Below are 26723 nucleotides of genomic sequence, written 5' to 3' on the forward strand. Positions count from 1 at the left end.
TATATGCCTGCCTCCACATCCATAACTGGGAACCAGACATGTTCCATAGGAAGAAGTTTGATTTTACAATGCCTCAATTTCTTTTTCTGTGTTAAAGAAACTACATGTGCTCAAGGAATATAATGCATAATAGATTCAATTGTTATGAATGTTAACATCTTCCTTTCTTCTTAGTTTGCAATCTGAGACTAGAGAGCTATAGATGTTAGTTTGCCTGGATTTCATACTAGAAGTCTCATGACCACCCCCTTAAAGTGCATGTATATAACGTCTTATTATAATGGTTGTATTCATGAAATTTTAAGTTGTCTTCATATTTAGATTTTTATTATATTGCAAGCCCCCCAGAATCGCTGTGGATATACATTATAAAGGTAATTATTGAGAGGCTAGTTCCAACAAGAACCAAATTACTGTAGTCATATAGTGTCTTCTAGTGGTCAGTAGTGAATATAACCACTACAAATCAATTTCTAATTGCCCCAAAACTTCAACCATTACATCCATTAAAATATTTTCTGATATTATACTGCATTAGAAAAAGATTGTAGAAAGGTGGCTGGCTTGAGAATTATGAGAGTTGAAGTCCACAAGTCTTAAACTTTGCCAAGATTGGACACCACTGCCCTACAGGAAGTGAAGCATTGTTATAGTAAATAAAAAAAATGAGAGTGGGAATGAGATTTTACTTCCAAAAGAAACACTAAGAAGGACAGTGTACTTGGACAAGGCTATCTCTATGACTTCACAAGAATGGCCTTAATGTGATATACAGACCAGTCACTGGCTGCATTTTCACAATATAGTAAACTTTATTATTTCTAATTCGGGTTTCAATTTACCATAAATATCCACAAGAGAGTTCCAGGTGGGGTGAGGGGGAGAAACAGCAGATGGCAAATGACATTTTGTGTATTAGTGATGAATGCATAAATGATTCATTTATGTACTTGTGTTAGTTATGGTAAGGTGATTGAGCCAAATTACATAAGTGCCTCAGACTATTGGTTTAATATAATTGTGGATTGTAATCAACAGCTGTTGGAATGATCAAATTTCTGAATTTACATTACTGGTAAACTTATGACCACGATTGTGCCCAAACTTTCCATTGCTAGGCAAGGCAATTTTGTCCCAGTTTGCAACATTTCTTGGAACAGTTGTTAAGTGAAACACTGTAATTGTTAAGTTAGTAACACAGTTGTTAATTGAATTTGGCTTCCCCATTGACTTTGCTTGCTAGAGGGTCACAAAAGGCGATCACTGCAACTGTCATAAATATCTGCCAGTTGACGAGCATCTAAATAATGATCATGTGACCACGGGATGCTGCAATGATTGTAAGTATGAAAAGTAGTCATAAGTCGCTTCAATGCCATTGTAGCTTCGAACAGTCATTAAACAAATTGTTGTACTCATTGAAAAATAAACTAACAGCAGTGCCTGGATTTTTAGAACATCTACCTTCTGTTTTTAATAACAGATGAAAAAGATGAAGGAGTGTTGCCAACTGTAGCGGGTGATGCTCATCTCCATTTCAAGGTCATTGAGCCATCCCTGTTGGAAGACATTTCCACAATCATGTGGCCAGAATGAAGTCATGGAACACTGTTATCTTCCTACTGAAGAGGTACCTATTTAACTACTTGCATTTGCATGCTTTCAATCTGCTAGGATGACAAGAGCTGGGGCGAGGTTGGAAGCTCATCCCTTTGGGTGGCACTTGGGTCTCAAACCTGGGCTGCCAGTTTTCCAGCCAACAAGTTCAGCATCTTAACCGATGAGCCACCATGCTGACCATAACAGGAGTAAGTAATAGTCACAACAACAGTGATAAAACTAAAAAGTAAAGGGATTGCTTTCTCTAGGAGCCCATTATTATTGGAGTCAGTTGTTCCATAATTACCCCACAAGAGAGAGGCATGATAGGGATCTTCATCCAACTTCATGCCACAAGACTTTTCTGCTCCTAAAGAATGGTATCATAATCCAATTGGAGGGACAGGTCTACAGATATTTTCCCCCTGTGGCTGTCCATGGAGATGTTGGGAATAAAATTGGACTTTGGACCCCTGCACAAAAAAGATAAGCTCCATAACCGAATTGTTATCCTTCAGGCATGTACATACATATGTTTTAGATTAGGAAACCAGAGTTAATACATAGGCTAGTGTAAACAAGCATGGGTGTTTTATACACAACCTTTCTCCAACTGTACTACTTAAGTTGACCAAGTTTGTCCAATCATTCCAAAAAGACCAGAGAAGCCGATTCAAGTTAATGTGTAACCAGCTTCATTACCTTTCACCCTTTTCACATTTACCTTCCATTTTCTTAGGCACCTGCCACTCCTCTAGTGCACAGATCCAGGAAGGAAGAGCACCCGGGAGAAAGCAGAGGAGCACACCCAGAGAGAGCCTGGCATGAGCTCTGAGGTAAATCGTTTTCTCCCTGCGGGGAGTATTTGCAGAACAGGCAGGATAAATATTTCAGATTGAAACGCCCTGCCTTGTGGCCACGCACAATTTTGGATGAAATAGGAGCAGGGGTAAGGTGTGTGTGTGGTGTGCATGTAAACACGGGGGGGGGGGGGGGGGGGGGGGGATGGGAGAATCCTTTCCAACAGGAAACTACACATTTGCTGCTCTATTAAGCTGGAGGCAGAGTGGCACAGAATCCGGAAGCCAGACTCCTTTTTTTTAGCAGAAGGTAAGCAATATGGAACGTCTTAGGTCTGTCTGTTTGTGTCTTGTATCTGAGGAAATCTGAGTCCAAGTTCTATATAGAGGCAAGGATATCAGCACTGAGGCCAGTCCTTAAAAACCTAGATGACCAATGAAGGTCAATGTAACTTTGCAAAGCTAGCAATGCCTTTTCAAAATCTAGTTTATTGTGATTTTTTTTAACCTGAGTTAGCCAAAAGCTTCTGCTTTTTTCAACCTCCCCTCTCAATTTTTCCATTTTTCTTCTTCGTCTTGCAACTACTTTTGACCATTGAGCAGAAGTAAGAAAGAATTGTTTTAGTGTGCTAAATGCAATAATGATTGACAGGAAAGGCAGGTAACTCCAGGAAGAATCATTTGGTTTGAATCTTAAAGCTCACATTATCAGATTCAATTAGTAAGACACAACCTATTGCCCTTCAGGGGTTATAGATTTCAATTTCCAGCAAAGGCAAGGATTTGTAGCAAACAACTTATAATAGAGATATCTGTTGTCGATCTGCCAAAGCCAATCCTACAGCAACTCAAGACGTTAACTTCTTGAATTAGGACTAGACTTGCTAGATAGAGTGAGAATGACCTCAAACAACTCAGGTTAGTGGTTTAGAAGAAGCCATAGCAGTGAAGTTCTGTATAACAGCTCTATACCTCAGCGATTTTAAGATGTGTTGACTTCAACTCCCAGGATTCCCCTTCCATGTTAGGGAGATCCATACATCTTAAAGTCACTGACAATGACTTTAAAGTCATGGTTCAGATTGCTGAGTACCCAGCATCCCCTAACCAGTTTTTGCCTTATATCCTCTTTAATAACCAAATTCTCAGAGACTGTTTTCCTTAAATGACTGATTTATAGAATTAATTCTCTGACAGAAATATCTTTTCCCCTAAATGTTTTAAATATTTCATTGTCTTTAAAATTCAGCCAGAGAGTTAAAGAGTATGTGTCATCTTATTGCTCTATTGCAGTGGATCTCAACCTTCCTAATGCCGCAACCCAGTGACGTGCGGTGAGGTTTATAACTGGTGAGGCACTGACACAGTCACGCAGGAGTTTCAAATTTTTTTAGACTTGTGGACTTCAACTCCCAGAATTCCACAGCCAGGCATGCTCAGTTCCAATTTAAAGTGACAGCATTTCCCCCCTTGCAAAATAAGTTTTCCTTCATTCTTTTTCTTCTCCCTCCCCCTCCTTCCTCACTCTTCCCCCCACCCCCTCTCTCAAACAGACACACACACACAGAGAAGTTGGATCCCTCTCTCACTCACTCACTCTCAAACAAACACAAACACAGAAGTTGGATTGGATATATTTTCCAATGGCTTGAAAGCAGCTCCTCTGCCATACCCCCCCTTCCCTTGCTGCCTTCCGATCCGAGCCTTTGATTGCAGGTGGAGCCACGTTGCCTTTTCAAACTTGTAATCAGTGAAGCTGGGCTTATATACTTTTATCCAGCTCTGTGTGTGTGTGTGTGTGTGTGTGTGTTTGAAAAGGCAACGTGGCTCTGCATGCAATCAAGCTTTTTGAATTACTCCCTCCTCCCCACACATGCACCTTTTCCAGCTGTTTCAGAGAGGATTTCAACTCTGCTCTTGCCTGCCATCATGAAAAGAAAAAAAAATGTAAAAGGAGAAAGGCAAGAGCTCTGAGGTCAGACTGAGCTAGTTGCTCCCAGAGAACTCTAAAAAGCCTCTAAAAATGCCCTCTACAGGAGGCAAGAGAACCATGTACCTCCTTTGCATAAGGATTTTTTTGCCTTTTAACCCTTGCTTAACTCTGCTCAAGTGATCATAGCGATAGTCTAAAGGAGGCACGTGGTTCTCTCACCTCCTCCTGCAGTTAAGCACTAAGCAGAGTCATCCACTGTGACTCTGTCAGCAACTACCTCAGCCTTTTTCCTTTTACATTTGTTTTTCTTTTTCATGATGACAGTGGTGAGGCCCTGCCTCCCCTGCCTCCCCTGACTGCATGTCCCTGCCACGACCCTTTAATACAGTTCCTCATGTTGTGGTGATCCCCAACCATAAAATTATTTTATGTTTTCCCTATTTTTTCAAAAATATGTGTTTTCTGATGGTCTTAGGCAACCCCTGTTAAAGGGTCGTTCGACCCCCAAAGGGGTCCTGACCCACAGGTTGAGAACCATTGATTTATTGTCCATTCTGTGTGCTTTTTTGTTTTATGTTGATTGCTCAATGATCATAATAAACAATATTCCCATTCCTTGCAATTCTTATCAAACATACTGTCATCCCTATAAACCAAGAATCACAATTAGCTGATGAGGCAGAAGGGCTTCTGTAAATTTTATATCCTTTATTATTATTTTTATCAACTCAAGGCAGCAAACCTACCTAATGCCCCTTGCTCCTTTTCCCAACAACAACTCTGTGAGGTGAGCTGGGTTGAAAGAGTGTGACTAGCCCAAAGTCACCCAGCCAGCTTTCATATCTAAGGCATGAACTTACTTGTTGTGAAAGGGCTAAAGAAAACTGACAAGGAAATTATGAAGTTGTTTGTGTTATTTGCTTTTATAGTTTGTGTTAGATTGGGTAATGGATAGGCACACACAGGCTTAATGGTAACAACAGCTCTTTGTTGAATACAACAAGTGAAAACAATCCAGTGACAGCAGCCCTTTTATAGGGAGATGTCAGACCCTTCGACCAATAAGATTAAACCTATGTTCCCACCGGAACAGAGGACTTTGGGGGAAACCACTGTAGTTAGAACTGATATCTAACACCCCTCCCCTCTTGGATGGAACAATCCTACTTGCAACGTAGTCACGCAGGTAGGCGGGCTTTTGGGTTGCTCTGCCTGACCTGCGCAGTTCAGAAGGAGGGGTTTCCTTGGACAGTTGGAAGGACCTGTTTGCTACGCAGCTCCGTTTGGTGGAAGTTCCTGGAACCTTTCACAGGCCACGGCTGGAACTTCTAGAGCCAGTTCACTTGGAGCTCGCTGCGGGCCTGAAACAAACCAGATAAGTTTCCCAGTACCCTCGGGCTTGAGCTGGCCATGGAAGGAGTGAGTGTTTGCTCCGTTTGGGAAGGGCTTTGGCTAACTCATGCAGGAGTTACCTCTGGTTGTCTAAGAGTGGAGTTGGAGAGGCGGCCACAGAGTTGGTTAATATGGCTTCTCCAATTCCTACCATCCTCGAGCTCTACCAGATAGGAGCGAGGGCCAGTGATGCCTATCACTGTGGCAGGAACCCACAGACTTCCCCCGGCGTAGTTGGGGGCATATACCGAATCCCCTATGCTAAATGTCCAAATCTTGCTTGTGGAGTTTGGGGGCGATGAGGTAGAATAATTGGGGTGTAGCTGGTCTAAGTGGGACCTTAGCCGGCGACCCAGGAGAAGCTCGGAGGGGCTTCTCCCTGTAGTGGCACTGGGTGTGATGTGCTGAATTAGCAAATAGTGATCAACCCATGTTTGCCAATCTCCCGGGCCCATCCTAGCGAGGGCCTCTTTTGCAGATCCCACCATTCTCTCCGCCTGACCATTGGAGGACGGATGGAATGGCATGACCAGGGCATGCCTGATTCTCTGAGGTGCTAGGAAGGCCTCAAATTGCATGGCCGTGAATTGGGGCCCATTGTCAGAGACCAAGATGTTGGGCAGGCCATGCGTGGAGAAAAGTCTCCGCAGCACCTTGATGACTGCTTCTGCTGTAGTGGAGGTTATCAGGACTACCTCTAACCATTTTAAGTCCACAACTACGAGAAATGTCTGGCCATGAACTGGGCCATCAAAGTCTATGTGCACCCTAGACTATGGTGCTTGAGGTCACTCCCATTCCTTAGCAGACGCCTCTGGGGGAGCTAGTCTGGACTCCTGGAACAGTATGCAGGTAGCCACCCACTCTTCGATCTCCCTGTCCATGTTAGGCCACCACACATAACTCATAGCAAAGTCTTCATACTGACAATTCCAGGATGCCCTACGTGTAAAGCCTCTAATACTGCAATGCGCAGTTTGGATGGAACAACTACCCGGTCCCCCCGCAGTAAACAGTCATCAACAACCGATAACTCATCACGTTTGGCAAAATACATTTTGAAATCAGCCCCAACAGGCCCCTTGGGCCACCCCCTCCATACCCAGTTCAAAATTTGCTTGATGGTGGAGTCCTTGGCAGAGTGACGGGCAACGTCACTGGACAAGACAGGCCCAGTCTTGAGGCAGTCAATGAGGAGGACTGGCATCTCAGGGATAGGGTCAGCGAGGAGTTCAGGCAGCGGGCAGTGGCTCAACGCATCGGCATGCCCCAAAGTGGATCCTGGTCAGTGGATGAGGCAGTAGGAGTAAGCAGCTAGGAAGATGGTCCACCTGGTCATCCATGGAGAAAGTGACATTGGAATAGATCGGTCCCCAGCCAGTAAGCCCAACAACGGCTTGTGGTCCGTAACCAGTTCAAAGTCCCGGCCATATGGAACCTCTTTACTCCGGCCACTGCAGCCAAAGCCTCATGGTCCAACTGGCTGTAGTTCCGCTCAGCGTCAGACAAGGTCCTGGAGTAAAATGCAATAGGGGCTTTGATTCCATCGAAGGACAGCACCAACACCAAAAGTGGAAGCAGTGCAGGTCAGCACCAATGGCAGGGTCTGGCTGTATTATATTAGAAAGGCGTCCGCCGACAGGAGACATTTTACCGCAGCAAATTCAGCAGCCTCCATTCTGCCCCAGGACCACTTCGCGTTCTTAGCCAGGAGTTGGTGTAAGGGCTCAGCAACGGTGGCTTCCTGTTTCAGAAAGATGCTGTAAAAATTAAGGAGCCCAAGGAACACCTGCAGCTCAGTTTGATTGCGAGGTGTGGGGGCGTCCTGAATTGCTTTGATTTTTTTTGAAGTCAGGTGAATCCCAGAACCATCGATCAGGTACCATAGGAATTCAACCCTTGGCACATTAATTTGGCATTTCTCTGTTTTGAGACGAAGGCCTTTGTCTCTAATTCGAGCCAAAACTGTTTGTACGCGTTTTAAAAGTTGCACCTCATTTGCAGCTGATACCTAGATGTCATCAAAATAGGGGATGACTCCTGGAATACCCTGCAAAAGCTGTTCCATGATGCTTTGGAACAGTCCAGGGGCGATACTAACACCGAATTGCAGGCGGTGACATTTGAATGCACCCCTGTGCGTCACAATGGTTTGGGCCTCTGCCGTAGCACCATCTACAGGCAATTGTTGTTATGCCTGCGCCATGTCCCATTTTACGAAGATTTTTCCTGGGCCTAGAGAATGAAGTAGGTGCTGTATAATGGGTACAGGATAGGCCCTTTGTTGTAGCGCTTTATTTATTGTGCACGTGTAGTCTGCGCAGATGCGGAGAGACCCGTCAGATTTGACAGGTGTCACTATAGGGGTCTCCCAGCATGCATGATCAACCGGTTCTAGGATTCCCTGGCTCACGAGCTTGTCAATTTCCCTGTCAATTTTGGGGTGGAGAGCAAAAGGTACTCTCCTGGGTTTTAGCCTAATTGGGGCTATTTTGGGGTCCAAACTAAAGGAAATTGGAGTCCCCACATACTACCCAGACCGGTGCTGAAGATGTCCTCGAACTCCTTAAAGATGGCCTCAGCGCCGTTGTCTTTCAAGGCATTGATACCGGTCACTTCTAGGCCCAGGGCTTGGGACCAATCTAGCCCTAGGAGGCTCTGCAGGTGGCCGCTGACCACTGTCACTGGGAGTTTCCCACTGAACAGCTTGAATTTTACCTGGAAGGTGACTTGGCCCACAATGGGGACCCGGTTTCCCTGGTAATCCCGTAGGCAGATGTCAGGGGTGCGTAGATGCTGCTTCTGTAGGCTAGAGATAGCCTGCTTAAGGGTAGACCATGGCATGATGGTCAGCGATGACTCAGTGTCAATCTCCATCTCATATGGAAAGTCCTCGATGAGGACTGTGACCTTCAGCTTTTTTGGCTGCCTGGTGCGGACTTGGCCGATTGACGTATGGTAGGTGACTCTATTGTTGCCCTCTGAGCACTATGGTGGCTTCTGCCAGGCCCCTGGGTTAGGCCTCTGTTGGCAGATTGGTGCGCTTCTAGGCTGCTAGGTGGTGGCAGGGAATATCATTCCGGCACACCTTGGCAATAGATTTTTTTTTATAGATTTTATTTAGCATTTATAGGCCGCCCTTTTCCCTGAGGGGACTCAGGGCGGCTTACAATAGTAAGGGAAGGGGAGTGAAAGACAAAATACAGAAAAAAAAATGTGAAATAACTAAAAAGTACTAAAACACAACATTCACTCAGCATTCGGGAGGGGCAGAAGAGTTTATCCCCAGGCCTGACGGGCTAGCCAGATCTTGAGGGCTGTACGGAAGGCCTGGACTGTGGTCAGGGTACGAATCTCCACGGGGAGATTGTTCCATAGCGTCGGAGCAGCAACTGAGAAGGCTCTCCTCCGGGTGGTCGCCAGTCGGCACTGACTGGCGGATGGAATACGGAGGAGGCCCGCTCTATGCGATCTGATGGGACGCAGGGAGATTATTGGCAGGAGGCGGTCTCTCAGATGTGCCCCTATCGCTCGCAGCGCTGGCAGGTTGCGTCGCGGAAATGGCAAGCTGATCTGGCATGGTCTCCGCAGCTAGCACAAGGCGGGAGATGCGATTTGAATTTGCGCGCCGGCTGGGCGCAGCTGCTATGCATGTGGCAGCTGTCATCTTCCTCGCCTTCTGAGCTCTCAGGCTCTGCAGCCCCGCGATGTAATGTGTACTATTTCGTGCGTCTTGTGGTACGCTTTGGCGTTACAGAGTCTCGGTAGATTTGGCAGCTGATTCGGACACCCTGGCCTCATCCAAAGTGATCTGCAGAGTGAGGTTAGATTTAGCAAGTAACCTCCTCTGCAGGGTAATGTCCTGCATGCCGCAAATTATGCAGTCCAGAATCAGCTCGTCCAGGTCTCAGAATTCGCAGTATGCTGTGGCCTTGCGAAGCACCACCACGTACTCATTAATCAACTCGCCCTCCTTCTGGTTTCTGATGTTAAACTCATGCCGGCAAACGTGCTTAGACGGCTTGGGCATATAGTGGGTCCTTAGCATCTGCTGCAGCACGGACCAGGCGACTGCTTGAAGCGGTGTTGGCTGAGAAAGGTTTTTCGCCATCTCAAACACTTCCCGGCCACAGTATCCGAGGAATATGTTCTTCTTGCGGCCTTCAGGAATGCCCATGAGGTTGTTTGCCTCAAGGAAGCAGTCAAATCGTAGCATGTACGATTCCCAGTGCTCGGTGACTGGGTCATACGGAGTCGGTGGGGCGTGCATAGCCATTTTGTGTCGCCAGTGTTAGATTGGGTAATGGATAGGCACACACAGGCTTAATGGTAACAACAACTCTTTATTGAATACAACAAGTGAGAACAATCCAGCGAAGGTTGAGTGTGACAGCAGCCCTTTTATAGGGAGCTGTCAGACCCTTTGACCAATAGGATTAAACCTCTGTTCCCGCCGGAACAGAGGACCTTGGTAGAAACCACTGTAGTTAGAACTGATATCTAACACCTTGTCACTTTTTTTTGGAGAGCAACATATTTAAAACAGAAGTTTCCCATTGACAAAAGCAATGAGAGACAGCAAGATTTCATGCAGTTGTCCCTCCTGATCACAATGTGACTTAATTAGCAGGAGATTCATTTTGAACCAAATTGGAACAGGCTTTTCTTCTACCGATCCCTCCTGCTTCTTTGAAGTCAGACAACTGGTCCTTTTCCAACTTGATTGTTTAGCATTTTAATGTTATTTCAGATTTTGCTTTTATTCATTTATTTTTGTTTATGTTCCTTTGTGGCCTGAATTTTCTCTTTTACTTTTTTGATAATGCCTCCCTCAACATCACTCCGGTATGATACCTCAACTTGAATTGTAAATTTAAACAACCAGGATTAGATCATGGTATCAGATTAGCGCTCAAGATCAGATATTACAACCATCACCACCACAACCTGTGGATGGTAGGTACATGTCCATGTACACTATTTATATTATGAATGTAAGTTGCATTCATGGTTTTAACTGGATTTACATATAGTACTATCTGTCGAAGGTTTGCATGAATATATTTTATGAAGTCTGATACTCTGGTTCCTAAGTAATTTAAATAATCTAAATAATAGCAGCAATGACACTTAGACTTATATGCCCTTCACAGTGCTTCATAGCCCTAGCTAAGCAGTTCTACAGAGTCAGCATATTGCCCCCAATAATCTGGGTCCTCATTTTACTGAGCTCAGAATAATGGAAGGCTGAGTCAACCTTGAGCCGGTCAGAATCAAATTCCTGGCAGTGAACAGTCAGTTAGCTTGCAATACTGCATTCTAATCACTGTGTCACCACAGCTCTTAAATAACATGGGATATTATGTCTATCAAGTGAGTGTGGTATGCTGGACAAACCATACTTAGCACTTATAGCAATAGCACTTAGATATCACTTCACAGTGCTTTCCAGCCTTCTCTGAGCAGTTTACAGTGTCAGCATATTGGCCCCAACAATCTGGGCCCTCATTTTACCCACCTCAGAAGGATGGAAAGCTGAGTCAACCTTGAATCTTGTGAGATTCGAACTGCCAAATTGCAGGCAATCGGCAGTCAGCAGCAATAGCCTGCAGTACTGCATTCTAATTATTGCACCACCAGGGCTCACTTAATGCATTTGTGAATTTGCAGAATTTATGAATTAGGTAATCTGAGAAGTGTACAAGTTTTTTAGGAGGCTGAAAATAACCATGCTTTATTTTTCATATTATAACCTTGTTGCAATACTGTTAAGTTGAGATCAGGCCCATAAAATTGTTATTGTATCACCAAATGTGCATTGCATTATTTTTCTCTCCTGCAGTTTTTTTTAAAAGCAAAATGAAAAGTATTGGGTATCTATGGATCTCCAGCATCCTCTTGCCATGGTCTGCGGTATCTGGACATCCTTGTAACATTGATAAAATGGTAAGCAAGGAGTAATTTCTACAAATTGTAGACTAATTAAATGTTCTCAATGGGAGGATCTTAGACCGTGAGAAAGCCTGATGACTGTATTTGGTTAAATACTGGTTTTGTAGATAAACTTTAAATTTACATAATTACCAATGAAGATGATATGAACAGATCTCTATCTTCCTCAAATCTTGGCTATTTAGATTTCTTTAAATCTAGCCATCAGATGAGGTGTCCTGAAGCACACTCTCTCAAGACTGCACAAGCGGATGGCTGATAACTAGTACATCAAGTCTTCTTTCAAGAAAACTGGATCCTAAACAAGCACTGGCATCCTTGAAAAAGTTTATTGCTCCAACCTGGGATGATCATGTGTAACAAGGAATGGTGAAAGCGAAGAGAGCTAAAGGGTGGTGTGTAATTAACACATATTTTCCCCACATACAAGTTCAGTGTAAAAGGTGCAAGTAACACAAGATATCATCTTTGACAAACACCATTAAAAAGAGAGGCTTGTCTTCTTTTTTTTTTTTGTGGGAGTGGGGAGGAATAGAAGGGCTGCGTTTTTTTCAGGATAGCCTTTTCAGTGGATACAGTGATTGCTTCCAGTTGTTTCCAAATGTTGCACAATTCAAAGGGAATGATAAGTTTGGTTCAATTGTTTATTTCAATACTGAATTTTACATTATTAACATCTGTGCAAGGAACATCTTCATATCACAGCTATAATACATTCTGATTTTGGTTTGTTTGCTATTAGCCAAACATTGATATTTATTTGGGATGAATTGGTCAAATCAGAACTTGCCCACAATATTGTGGGATATTTGAACAGCTTTGATGTCTTTTAGTTTTCAAAGTATTTTTCCACAGAGCTGTGTTTAAGTGCTATTTACGCATCCTTGAATTAGTAGAATGGATGGTGAAGTGGGTCTGATTGTGGTCTCTTGAAAACTAATGAGGGCAGCTCCTTACTTAAGGTAGGAAAACACACTATGTACACAGAAGGGATAAATAGGACCAAGACTGTGTCAGGCATAGATTGGAAATGAGAGGAAGGCAATATCACAGGGACATGGTAGAAAAAAAAGTGAAGGATGGGGAAAGTGTTACAAAATAAGTGTTGCCCAATCAGTGTGAAAGTACTGTACTAAGAAATTGAAAGTATTTAATTTTTTATTACAACATTTCTCAAAAAAGAAAAGGTTTCTAAAAACTTATTTTTTTAAAACCAGTAACATTAAAAGCCACTTGTGAGGTAATCTGGCAAATAATCCAAATTTTATTTTAAACTCTGTTTTTAATTTTTCATAAAAGAATAAAACCTACCTTTCTATGTGATGTCACTCAATGATTCTTGTGGGAAGAAAAATTTCCAAGTTACTTTGAAACATTAATTCCATTGAATTCCTTAATTTTTCTAGTAGAATCGAGGGAGGGGTTATGTGTGGGTTTTGTCACAGCCTGATTGGTCCATAGACTGAGGGAAATTTCTTTAATATTCCTCCTTTCCCATTGGCTCCGTTTCCTCTCAGTCTTTTGGTCCAAGCACTGCTTTGGCTCTTATGTAGGAAAATTATTATAAACCCATTATAATTAACTATTGATTCGATTGATTGGTTTCTCTAAATTCTAAATTATATCAGCTGTGGCCCCAAGGGCAGTCTTTTCTGCTTCACATGGCTTGGGAGAGCCCTTCGAGGCACCGCCCTCCTACTCCGTGGGCCAGGAGCCCTGCTCTGATCCCCAGGCCAGCGGGGGTGATGGGCTTCGAAGCGCAGCTTCCGGGAGCTTGCTGCAAACTGCAAAATTTAAAAAGAAACTCCGCGGCTTTTTTTCCGATGCTGAGAGCCTCTTTGAAGTGCATGGAGATTCCCCAGTGTGCCGTCCTCCTTAGCTCAGATTGCTACTTTCTGCCGCATTGTCTCAAGTCAGCAGGGGGCCGTGGCATTTAAAGGATGAGCTGCGGCTCTTTTTTTTTTTTTTTTTTTTTTTGATATTTCAAAATATTTTATTCAATTTTCACATTCCATTTGCAATCATTTATATACAGGGTATTTACTATAAGAAAAGAAAAAAAAGAAAAAAAAGAAAAAGGGAAAACGAACAAGTAAAAAGGAAACACAACTCATCATTCACAACCCCACCTAACCCTTGCATCCTCCATACACCCCATCTACCCCTTCCAACTTTCCTTTCTCCCTCTAACACTCCCCTCCTACTTCCCTTTCCCCTCAAACCTTCCTTCTCCCCTTACTCCCCAGACACCCTCCTTACATTCCCCTTACTCCTTACATTCCCCTTACTCCTTCCTTACTCCTCCCTCTTCCTTCCCTCTACCTCCCTCCTTGGTGTATGCCTTTATTCGAGTGTTGTTTGATCTGATAAAAGTAAAATGAACCAAGGAAAAAATAATAATAATAATAATAAAAAAAAGAACCACCGTATATAAATACATTCTTGTTCTTGTTAAGACTATGTTAACACCCCCCACCCCACCCCCCACAATCCCCATCCCTAATCCTCCCGACTTCCCAGGGCCCACACCTGGCACTACCTTCTATCTAAAATATCTTGTATACATATGGATTAAAAAATAAAAGTAATATATCAAAAAAAAAAAAAAAAAAGGAAAAGCAGAGAAAGAAAAAAAAAGGAAAAAAAAAAGAAAAGAGAAAAGAGAAAAAAGAAAAAAAAGAAACCACTCTTTGTGTTGATCTCAGCCCCCCATCTTTATCTATGCTTAAATAGTATAAATCATTCTATCTATGTTTTATTCTCATCTCTTACTTCTTTGCTATTTACCCCGACCTTCTGTAGGCTCTCCCGTTCCCTTCCTAAACCTCATGATCCCTTCCAATAAGATTTAAGCAGCGTGGTTCATGCCATATATTCAAATATAACTTTACAGACAAGTAATCAAACTTTCCCTTCTAGTAAAATTTAAACAACGTAAATGATCTTTCTTTACCCCTTTTTCAAACAATAATTCAAAATAATCTAACCAGATTTCCCCTTCTTAGTGAGGTTAAGCAGCGTAGGTCAGATATTACCTTACACAGGAATCAATTTCTATCTTAAGATAATTCCAACCGACTTCCCCTTCTAATAGGATTTAAATAACTTAGTTCATTCCACATGTATTTTACCCTCATCCCCCACTTGTCTGATATTTACCACTATCAAATTTATACTACCATTTGTTTAAGATATAACTCAGAGCGATTTGTAGCATGAATCATTCCACATATTCCAATAATACTTTCAGCAAGAGTCAGTTAACCTTCTATTTTAAGGTAGTCGCTTCTAACAAAGTTTAAACAACATAAATCATTCCACATTCTTTTTACAGTTATCTTAAGATAATCCCAAGCGGCTTCCTGTTCTAATAAGCTTTAAACAACGTAAATTTTGCCCTCTTCCCTTGCTTGTCTGGTATTTACCTCAAATAACGTAGTTCATTCCACATGCATTTTACCCTCATCTCTTGCTTGTCTAATATTTACCACTATCAAATTTATACTAGCGTTTATTTGAAAAATAACTCAGAACTATTACAACCAACTTTCCCTTCAAATAAAAGTTAAATAGCATGGATCATATTCAAATAATACTTTCAGCAAGAGTCAGTTAACCTTCTATTTTAAAATAGTCCCATCTAACAAAGTTTAAACAACATAAATCATTCCGCATTCTTTTAACCACTATCAAATTTATGCTAACGTTACTTTAGAATCTAGCTCAAAGTAGTTTCACCCAGCTTTCCCTTCTGATAAAAATTAGTCCACTTTTTCTACCGGAGAGAGGTCTCAGACCCCCATTCAGTCCTCAACTTTAGGAAGTCTTTTGAAGTATCTAAATTCTCGATCTGCGTTCTTCTGCTTCTCCGAGGGAGGAGGGGCTACCCCTCCATCTTGCAGCCGCATGGCCAGCCGTTTGCTTTCTCCTTCCGCTTGTCTCTCCTCTCTTCCAAGCGCGTCAGGAAGTCCCGCCTTCAGAATCCTACAATAGAAATCTTGAGCCTCCGAAACAGAGTAAGACGAAATCTTTGATTCTCAAATGTAACCGTGATGCCGGCAGGGGCCTCCCATCTGTATCGAATCTGTTGACTCCTAAGCTCTTTAGTTAAAAAAGTGTAGTCCCTTCTTGCTTTCAACTTCTGGAAAGGTATATCTTTGAAGATAATCACGTCCTGGTCATCAACTCGGAGACTGTTATTATGAAACTTTTGCACAATCGCGTTTCTAGATTCTTTTGTAGAGAAATGTATAATTATGTCCCTCGGGAGCTGTCGCTGTTCCGCTATCAATGAGTTCTGGCGATAGATTTTCCGAATCTGCCCATCAAAGTTAAGTCCCGGGCTTCCCAGCGCATGGCTGAAGGCTTCAGCAAAGGTCTGTTTCAATTCTCTTGCTCCTTTTCACGGAATCCTCTGACTCTTATTGAAAATGCCTTCCTATCAAAATTTAGCATCATAAGCTGTTCTTCGTTATTTTTAATTTTTTCTTGTAAAATTTGAATATTGGTAGTCAAGTTAAAATTAGCCTTCTCCAGACTTTCCAATTTGTTCTCTATTTCAGCAGAGTAATCTGACAGGGCAGACACGGCTGCAAACGTATTCACCTTCATTTGATTAACTTTAGATTTTAGATCATCATAAAGTTGCAATACAAATTCCTTAATTTCTTGCTTAAAGGTATTAAGTATTTTAAAGAGATATTCCTGTGTTAAAACTTCTCCAGTAGAGGGCGTAGGAGACAAAGGCTGTGTTTCCAAAAAAGATTCTTTAAATTCTTTAGACACATTTGTAGCAAGACGCTTCTTTGATCTGGGTGCCATAATAAATAAACAAGTAAGCAGCGCTTCGCTCCCCTCTATTTCCAAAGAAAAAGAGTTTATTTTGTTAAGGAGCGGTCTGCAGGAAGATAAACCCGGCTAAGTACATCCAGTAATCATCCACGGAGAGAAATCGCCATTTTGAAGTCTATTTAAACAAAGAAGTCTTTAAGACGAATGGTGCTGGTATTTAAGATAGTAATAAAAGCATAAATCTCACAGGGGTGGTACCCTCCCGTATCAAATCTAGCTTGAGAAAACTTTGTTTTGTCCTGGGGGGGGCTAGCCTGTCTGGGGCTGCCAAAAAAAAAAGGCAGCTGAGAAGAACTGGCCGGAGATAAAAGCTCCGCTTCGGCTGGATCTTATCTCTTCCACAGCCAAAAAAAAGAAAAAGGCTGTGGCTTACGAATAGACCCTAGTCTACGGAGCTATCCTCCCTGCCCCTTTCTTAGCCAAAAAGGGGTGCTATCTATGATCTTATTTAGATATACAGACCAGATCTCTGAGGAGCTCGGTGGAGCCCTCCTCGGCAACAGGCCACACCCCCAGGAAGCCAGAGCTGCGGCTCTTAAAAGGCAAGCCATGGCCACTCCTGACTTCTCAGCAGCGCAATCGGAGGCTCCGGCGGCCATTTTAAAGAGTGCCACGTGCAGAAGGCCGTTCGTGGAACCGTGTGGTCGCCCCCAGTCTCCTGCATTGCGGCCACTAATCGAGACCAGCAGGACATTGGCCTGAACATATATCCACAGCTCCTGCAGGCCCAGGCACCGGTGGAACCTACAGTGGCCTTTGATTCCAGACATGTGAGTGTTGCGATGGCAGCAAGATCTGAGCCTCCTCAAGACCCTTTAGAGGCCTCTAACAAAGGCAGGGAAGACCAAACAGATAGGCCCAGAACCAGGGCCGGGGCCTCCAAGCCTATAGCGGCTCAGCACCCTTCCAGAGATGCAACAAGGGATGAACTTAGGAGGCAGAGGGCTCTGGAGAAGACCATAGCCAGGGCAGAAAAGCAGGCCCAGACCACCAGGCCCCCGTTTGGCCAGCAGATCCAGATCCCCCATCAGACCCTCATCCACCCATTCGGGATCTACCCCTAGAGGTTTCAGCCCTTCTTCCCCTTCAGTCTCCCCTTCCAGATCCCATAGGTATTCCAAGCAACAAGTTTCCCTTTCCTCTTCTATCTCCCCCAGAGCTGTCGGGGGTGGGGATGCGGACCCCTTGGAGGGCCCTTCTAGGTCATACCACACCTCTGCAAGGTTAGCCCCCCAGGATCCACCATTGCCAGGCCCATCGCAGGAGGATCCTGAAGACCTAGATCTCCTGACTGAAAGCATTAAATGACTCATTTCTATGGCCATTTCACGAGGCATTGCCAGCATGTCCCAGAGAGACAGGGCCCCTCACCCTGGCAGGGCCCCGGAGGTTCATAGGCAGCAGCATCTCAGGCCCCATCACACTCCATGGTCAGCAAAGGTTCCATTTGGGGGGAGGACAATCACTACGACATGGGCTTCTCAGAGGATGAGGATTCAGTTCCTCCAGATCCACCTGCCTTTCTGTGTCTCTTTCCACCAGCCATGTTTAAAACTCTGTTACACAAAGCCAGGAAAACCACTAAGATCGGAACCGGGGATCCCACGGTCCCTCAGCCTAGGGACCCCAATCTGGCTATGTTTTCTAACACCGCTATGAACAAGGAGGAGATTCCTGCTCCTGCCCCATTCCTTGAGGTAGTGAAGAACCAGTGGGCCCGTCCTTCCATCTTTTCCAATCCAGGCAGCAACGATTGCCGCTTCTACAATGTAGAGCAGGCTTTTGCCTAGGCCCTGCAATTGCCAACAATCCATATCCCAGTAGCGGCTCTGTAGTCTCTGGGGATGCAGCTGATAAGATGAAGTTGGAGGACAAGCGTGTGGAACTTACCTTGCGTAAGAACTTTAACGCTTCAGCCTGGGCAATTAAATCGGCAGCGACGGCTTCTTACTTTAACCGCACGACCGTTATGTGGCTCCACCAACTCCAGGACCATATTCCAATCCAGGATGAGCGGCTGCATCAAGACATAACTAAAATCATAGCCGCCTCTCAATTCTTGGCAGACGCAATCCTGGATGCCGTTAAATTTGCCTCCAGTGCTCTAGCCATGTCAGTAACCTCCTAACGCTTGTTGTGCTTGTGCAGTTGGCAGATGGACAATGGAATTTGGCGGCAGCTTAGTACACAAGTGCTAATCTTTTTGGGAAAGCCCTAGATTCTATCTTAATAGAAAATAAGGATAAGAAGAAGGTCCTTTCATCCAATGCCAAAAAGTCAGACTCTCACCCTGACCCCTATTGCAGGCACTCTTATAGGGCACCCAAGCACGATCACCAGCAGAGATACAACTCCTTTAGATCAGACAGACAGTTCTAACGCCCGTCTTACCAGGACCATAGCAGGTACCAGGGTCAGTCTAAGCGGCCCTTTCGCGTAGGAGGCGGCTGTCCCTTCCGCAGGGGGAAATGACTCCAACCCGGATCTTCCCATAGGCGGCCGCCTGGCTCACTTTGCAGACCAGTGGGACCGGATCACCATGGACACCTGGGTTAGATCCACCATCAGACTCGGCCTGCGGCTGGAGTTCCTCTCCACCCTACCCCCCCGAAGCTCTTCAGAACGTTCTCTCCCTCCCGGGACCCAGAACACCGCCGCCTAATGGATCTGGCTATAAATTATCTTTTTGACATCCAGGTGGTGGAAGCTGTTCCACTGGCGCAATGCGGGTTGGGCCATTACGCCAACCTGTTCATGGTTCCGAAGAGCTCTGGGGGCTGGAGGGCAATTCTGGATCTCAAGCGCCTGAACCAATATCTAGTTTACAGGCACTTCAAAATGTCATCCCTCAGATGCATCCTCCAGGGGATCCGTCAGGGGGATTAATTGGCCTCGGTAGACCTAACAGAGGCCTACCTTCACATTCCAATTCTCCCAGCCCACTGCAGGTATTTGAGGTTCTCACACAGGGACCTCCACTATCAATACTGCGCCCTTCCCTTCGGCCTGGCCTCAGGTCCGCAGACGACCGGCTGTCCCTCCAGTGGTGACTCTCCCCGGCTCTGTGGTGGGGTTGCAACTTCTGGGAGCCAGACAGAGTAACAGTGACAACAGACGTGAGTTTGTTCGTTTGAGGGGCCTTGATGGACTCCAGGCTGACGCAGGGTTGTTGGACAGCTTCAAATCTCCGCCACAACATCAATTGGCTGGAGCTGGAAGCTTGCCTGGCCCTCCGACACTTCAAAGATTTGATTGTAGGATATCACGTGCTTCTCCTGACAGACAATGTAGCCATGAAAGCCCACATAAACCGTCAGGGGGGTACCCCCTCCCGGGGTCTCTGGCTAAAGAACCTGAAGATCGGTTCATGGACAGAGAGACATTTGTGGTCACTGGTGTCAGAACACATATCGGACACGTCCAACCACCAGGTGGACTGGCTGAGCCGAGCAACCCTCAACAACGACGAGTGGCAACTCCTACCTGAGTTATTCTAGAAGATTTGCCAGAGGTTCGGCACCCCGCGGGTGGACTTATTTGCTACCCTAGCAAACTCGCAACTGAACCGCAGAGGGCACAGACGCCCTCAGGAGCAGATGGCCACCAGGCCTCCTTTATGCCTTTCCCCCTATCCCACTTATCCCTGGGACCCTCAGGAAGCTAGTGACAGAGAGGGCGCACGTCATCATGCTGGCCCCCTATTGGCCCAGGAGGCCCTGGTTTGTGGACCTCATCCAGCTATCAGTCTCCCTTCCATGGAGGATTCCTTGGGAGGAGATTGTCTTATGCCAAGGGGTCCTGATCCACCTGGAGCCCCAGTGCCTCCACTTGACCACTTGGCACTTGAGTGGCAATTCCTGAGGAACGCTAACCTGTCCTCCAAGGTCATAGCAACCATTGAGGCCTCCAGACGTCCATCGACCACTCGGATTTACAACTCCACTTGGTCGGCATTCATCAGGTCGTGTAATCCACTAGGTAGCAATCCTCGGTGGTCCACATTCTACAGAAGGGTCTGGACAGTGGCTTCTCCCACAGTGGCCTCTCCTCTGTTCTTGGGGGGAGGGCCTTCCACCCTATCTCACCTCCCTCTGATAAAACGATTCCTAAAAGGGGCAGCGAACCTCAGCCTATACATAGATTTCCCACCTGGGACCTGCCCCTTGCCCTCAAGGCTCTGGCGGGAGCTCTGTTTGAGCCCCTTTGAATGGTCCACCTTCAATTACTTTCCCTCAAGGTGGCCTTCCTAGTCGCAGTTACAGCAGCCAGACATATTTTGGAACTGGGTGCCCTGTCGTCCAGGGACGATTTCTGCCAATTCCATCAAGATAGGGTGGTCCTTCGTCTGGACCCCACCTTTCTCCCAAAAGTGAACACTCCATTCCACAGGGCACAGGAGATCATTTTGCCTAATTTTTGTCCAGCCCCCTCCCATGAAAGGGAGCGTCTCTGGCATCAACTGGATGTCCGCTGCGCCTTGCGCATCTACCTCAGGCGGAAGGAGGGTATGCGCAGATCAGAGGCTCTCTTTGTCTCCTTTCAGCCCAGGTCTTTAGGTGCCAGGGTGCCCTCAGCCACCATTGGCAGGTGGCTGCGACAGGCCATAGTGACAGCTTATGAGGCATCTGGTCAGGCCCCTCCGGCAGGGATCACAGCCCATTCCACCTGAAGTGCCGCTACCACTGTGGCATGGGCTACCAGGGCCCCATTTGAGGACATTTGCTGGGCAGTCACTTGGTTGTCCCCGACCCCTTTCATCCGTCACTACCGTCTGGATGCATTCGCCTCGGCGAAGGCATCCTTTGGTCACAGGGTTCTACAATGGGTGCAGGGGTCCCCTCCCCCTGGGTCTTAAATCCCCCCCCCCGGGACTAAGCTTGGGCATGTCCCACGGGTAACCCCTCCATCGATTCTACTGGAAAAAGAACGTTGGTCTTATCTGAACATTTCTTTTCAGTAGAATAGAGGGAGGGGTTATGACCCACCCTAGCTAGTAGAGAGAGAGACACGGGGGAGGTCCGGGAGGTCCCCTGGTCTTTCTTGTGTTTTTACAGGTGCAGTCCATCGACACTGAGGAAACTGGGAGCCAATGGGAAAGGAGGAATATTAAAGAAATTTCCCTCAGTCTATGGACCAATCAGGCTGTGACAAAACCCATGCATAACCACTCCCTCTATTCTACTGAAAAGACACATTCAGGTAAGACTGATGTTCTATTTCACATGTGGTTATATTTTTGCAGGGACGGGCTGCCTGCAGTGGAAAGAGCCTTCTCCATCCTCCCAATTTTCTTCCCAGACATATTACCATGCTAGATCTATCTTTCAATTCTCTGATGATGCCCAAGTATGGACCTTTTCTGAGAAGCTTTCCTTCCTTACATTCCCTAAATCTTTCCAGCAACAGCATTCCTACTCTTTCCCCCTCTCTGTTCTGTAATCTTGGTGCTCTTCGCCTTTTGGATCTAAGCAACTGTGACATTTCTCATGTGCACCGAATGAGCTTCCGAGGTTTGAAAAGCCTCCACTCTCTACATCTGAACAACAACAAACTTCAATCTCTGGACCTCTCCATTTTTCCTGCCTCTGGAATCCTTGCCCATCTGGATCTGCAAAACAATGAACTGCCCTGCAGGCATGAGCTTGTACAATTAAATGTGCAAAGAATCCACCATATCAAACTTCAGGGGAACCCTTCAGTGTGCAGTGATTCCCTAAGTCCTTTCCAGCAAGCAGTGCCAGGAAAAGAAGGTGAGGCTGAATATTATTGCATGGCTGACTTTCCTGGTTGTGCACAGGACTTATTTTTGAGTCATGAAAAAACAATGATTGTGTGAATACATGTAACATCTGTGCATAACATCTTAAAAAGAACACAAGACCAACCTTATAAATGTTTGAATCTTTCCAGTTCCATGGCGGAGGGGGAACTACACAAACAACTGACATTTTGCTTAAAGACACTTTGCCAAGACACTAAGGCAAACTTGTCACTGATGGTTTATTGAATAATCAACAATTGAAGAGTTCACATGTCACTGTGATTTAAAAATTACTGCAGTTGAGGTTACATTTCATCCTAAAGCACAAATAAATTATAGTATTATGTAATACATGAACTCAGTCCATATGCTCATGTATTATACGCTAACAATTAAATAGTGGACTGGAATGCAAACATATCTGGAAAGCAATTTAAAATTAAAACAAGTATATCTCAGCAGTCTATGTTTATGAATAAAAAAGTTTTCCTTACCTTTTAAAGTTTTGGAAAAGATTTTTTGTGTGTTTTATCAATGAAATGTAAGAATAAACATAAATCAAGATGTAGAGCAACAGAAACAAACAGTGAAGCTATTTCTTAAACAGATTGTCTATCATTTAAACATAGAACTCCAGATTCAAGAAATCAGAACTTCAGATTATGAGATTGTGAGCCACAGAAGAAAACTTCAGTTCCTTCATATTGGGGCTACGAAAAAGCCATCATCATTAGAAAATGCTAGTAAGTGAAGCAAAATACCTTGTAGAGTCAAAGTAACATCTCAATTGTATGGTTTTTATTCCATGTGGCATTCTCCCCTCCAATCCCAAAGCTATCACAAATTGTTCCCTAGAAAACTTTTAGTTGAGATGAATTGGAGTCCTAGTCATCACAAGCCAAGATCCATTGCTGATCCAGGCCAACTGGGCCATTTGGCAGTGGGGAAGTTCTTACTTTGATAAAAGTGATGGGAGTCCTGAAACTATAATGAAAAGAAATATCACTTTTTCTCATCTTTCCCCCAAAGGTCCCTTTGAATGGGAAAAAACAGTTTTTGTAAAATAGTTGCTTTGAAGAGAAAAAAGAAAAATTGGGAAATCCTGTTCAGATTTTGTTTGTATTTAATACTATCTTTCTAAGGTGTCTATTTAGCAGCTTTTTTATTGAGGTAATCAGCCCACCCTAAACCCACACAACACACACTCTCAGGATGCTACACAAAATGAAGGAGGAAAAAACTGATCAGAAATAATTCAGTCTTAAATAATCTGAAAGATGATGCCCTAATCAATGAACTAACCCATACACTTTTGATTTTTGTTGCTGTTCCTGATTTCTTCTTTGAGAAATTATTTCTAACATGTTTTACTGACTGTTATGTTAAACCAAGATTATATATGATTGTCAAATATAAGAAAAGCACAAGGTATTCAGGGTCATTTTTACTAATGCCCACAACTCTTTAGATGAAATGGCTTTATTTTGAGTGTGGTACAACCTTGCTCCAAAGCATGGTTTTTAACATCACACTGAACTATTAACTGAAAGCATAGGCTGGACTTCTACCTAACGTTGGGCAAAAATGTGGTTTGGTATGTTTTGTGATCCCAACCATATCTGCTTTTCATTTTCCAGTCTGTATCTCAGTGTATTCCTGTACCTCAGGCTATACTGAAGAATTAAACAGACAGTAAACTATATAACTGGGTGTGCATTTTGACTGCTCTGCTCACTCCACAATAATATTTCATTTTCTAGAGAATGACGCTCATTGCAACCGAGGAAGACAAGTGGTGTTTTATTTCTTAATAAAAGAAGGCAGGTCTTTCACAGAACTTTTCTTCTTTTTATTCCCTGTTTACATTTTGTACGGGGAGAATACTGAGGCAGTCCTATTCATATTTATTCAGAAGTACATTCTGTGGATTCTATTGGATTTACTTCTACATAAAAGTTTTCATAGGATTTTCAAGCTTGGAAATGCAACTAAAATAAAGTATTGCTCAGATCACCCATGGGGCATAAGGTGGAAAGTGGGAGCTAGTACCATGATGCAAATGCCACATTTCACATAATTGCATCTCATATGAGGACACAAGTAATGGTAGCATTTACATGATGGCATCACCATGTACAAGTTATCATTTTGGCATAATTGTGCTGCAGCTACCACAGGTCTTCCAGTACATTAATAGCTCTTGCATCTTATAACCTTTATTTTCTTTGCAGCAGCAGCTATTACCACACCTTCTACTCAAACAGCTGGGAAAAACTGGATCTACTTTGCTGGTTTTGTGCTTTTGGCTATCATCCTCTCTCTCCTGATTGCATTGATTGTCAAATGCAAATTGCTCCACAAAAAGCATGCCAGCTATCATCATCAACGGTTGCCCGATTCTCGCTCCATTGGAAGCAGCCATATTGAGGAAGGAGACATGGCATGGCATATGGGAGGAACCAACCAATAAGTGGAGCTTCTGAGTGCTATCCAGAGGATGATGATGGTTTCATAGAAGATAACTATATTGTGTCCAATCAAGAGTTGAAGGAGGAAGAGGAAGATCTGGAGTTGGAACCTCATTTCAAAGTTGGAAGATCCTTTTAGGAACAAAGTTCAGTTTGTTATGTGCTCCAGTTTGTGCATAAAGCCTATTTCATTTCAAGGTTCCTGATACTTTCATTATAGTGGTGCAGTGGTTAAATGCAGCACTGCAGGCTACTGCTAGATCAGCAGTTCAGCGGTTCAAATCTCACCGGCTCAGGGTTGACTCAGCCTTCCATCCTTCCGAGGTGGGTAAAATGAGGACCCAGATTGTTGGGGGCAATATGCTGACTCTCTGTAAACCGCTTAGAGAGGGCTGAAAGCCTATGAAGCGGTATATAAGTCTACTGCTATTGCTATAATGAGCCCATAGGCAATTTGTCTCTGGCCAAAAGGTCAGCTGCACTCCTCCAATGGTTAGAGCTTAGTATGCTTTCCTGAATATTAGTCCAGTGGAGTTCTCTCTTACACACTCAACCCGTTCTCTTGCTTGTGCACATACACCCATATGGACGCATACTTGGTTCATTCTTTGTACTTGTTTTTCTGTACGCATACATCAACCACAATTTTTAGAGCTTACATTAGAACTGGTGGAGGTTTCGAAAGAATCTGTTTGGAGCATAGGAAATAATTTTCAAATGAATTGCAGCATATGGCCATGAGCAGTTTGTCCTTCATGACCTTCCCCTAAAACTCCACATGTGCCTTGACATCAACTGATTGTTCTTTAAAGGCTTAATTGCTATGTGGGTTAGGGGAAAAACTATTTCCAAGCAGCTGGTCTCAAAGACTTTGCTCCTGGGCTGCATGAACCATCTTCCATAAATGCTAGGCATCTCATTGAAGAAGTTTCCTCAACCTTAGCACAGCTAGTGAGTGCTACCTGTGGGTGTGGGAAGCTTAAATGATTGCCACAAGAAGATACAAAAAAAAAAACCAACAAGAAAACCAGATCTAAACTGATGTTGCTATAATAACAGTTTGAGATTCTCCTTTGTCCTGAAAATTCACTGATTAAAAGGAATTTGAAGCAAGTGCTTCATTGCTGTTAACTAAGCCTTTCTTTATTACAGTAGTTATTTACAGCATAATTGGGACCTCCTGACAATTGTAGTTTTACTTTTCTCCTTATGATGCTGCTCTTGCTTTATATTAAGGACAATAATTATACTATCTGTCCTGGTGTTGTCTATAAAGGGAGTCCTCAACTTACAACCATTCATTTAGTGAGCATTCAAAATTACAATGGCACTGAGCAAAAATGACTTATGTTCCTCGCTTTTATGACTGTCACAGCATCCCCACAATCATACAATCAAAATTCAGGTATGTGGCAATCTGCACATATTTTTAATGGCTGCAGCATCCCAGGGTCATGTGATCTCCATTATCAACCTTTCCCAATCAGCTTCTGCCAAGTGAAGTCAATGGGAGAGGCCAGATTCATTTAATGACAGCATGTTTCACTTAATTGCAATGATATGTTTAAGGACCATGGCAAGCAAGGTTCTAAAATTGGGTGTGACTCATCTAACAATCGCCTTGCTTGGAAATTCTGGCCTCAATTGTGGTTGTACGTCGAGAACTACCTACACCACAAAATATCCACTTTGCAAAAAACCAAGGAGAGCAAACAGAGTTAGGATCAGGGGTGAAATTCAGCAGGTTCTGACAGGTTCTGGAGAACTGGTAGTGGAAATTTTGAGTAGTTCGGAGAATGAGCAAATGCCACCTCTGGCTGGCCCCAGGAGTGGGGAGGGAATGGGGATTTTTGCAGTAGCCTTCCCCTGCCACGCCCACCAAGCCATGCCCACAGAACTGGTAGTAAAAAAAATTTCACCACTGGTTCGGATGCTCATGACAGCATCATTCAGATACTGTGCTATGC

The 26723-nt window shown here is 44.1% G+C and overlaps 1 protein-coding gene across 1 annotated transcript; it reads left to right on the forward strand.

The window, feature by feature from the left end:
* Positions 1 to 2613: 2613 nt before the first annotated feature.
* Positions 2614 to 24954, forward strand: C5H1orf210 (chromosome 5 C1orf210 homolog). The gene is given in 6 exon segments (XM_032217510.1): positions 2614 to 2709; positions 11567 to 11670; positions 21770 to 22277; positions 22918 to 23031; positions 24520 to 24723; positions 24726 to 24954. Coding segments are annotated over 5 exon segments (1083 nt in total). The 5' UTR covers positions 2614 to 2709; positions 11567 to 11583; the 3' UTR covers positions 24896 to 24954.
* Positions 24955 to 26723: the final 1769 nt, after the last annotated feature.

Source organism: Thamnophis elegans, chromosome 5 (genome assembly GCF_009769535.1).
Source record: "Thamnophis elegans isolate rThaEle1 chromosome 5, rThaEle1.pri, whole genome shotgun sequence".
NCBI lineage: Eukaryota > Metazoa > Chordata > Lepidosauria > Squamata > Colubridae > Thamnophis > Thamnophis elegans.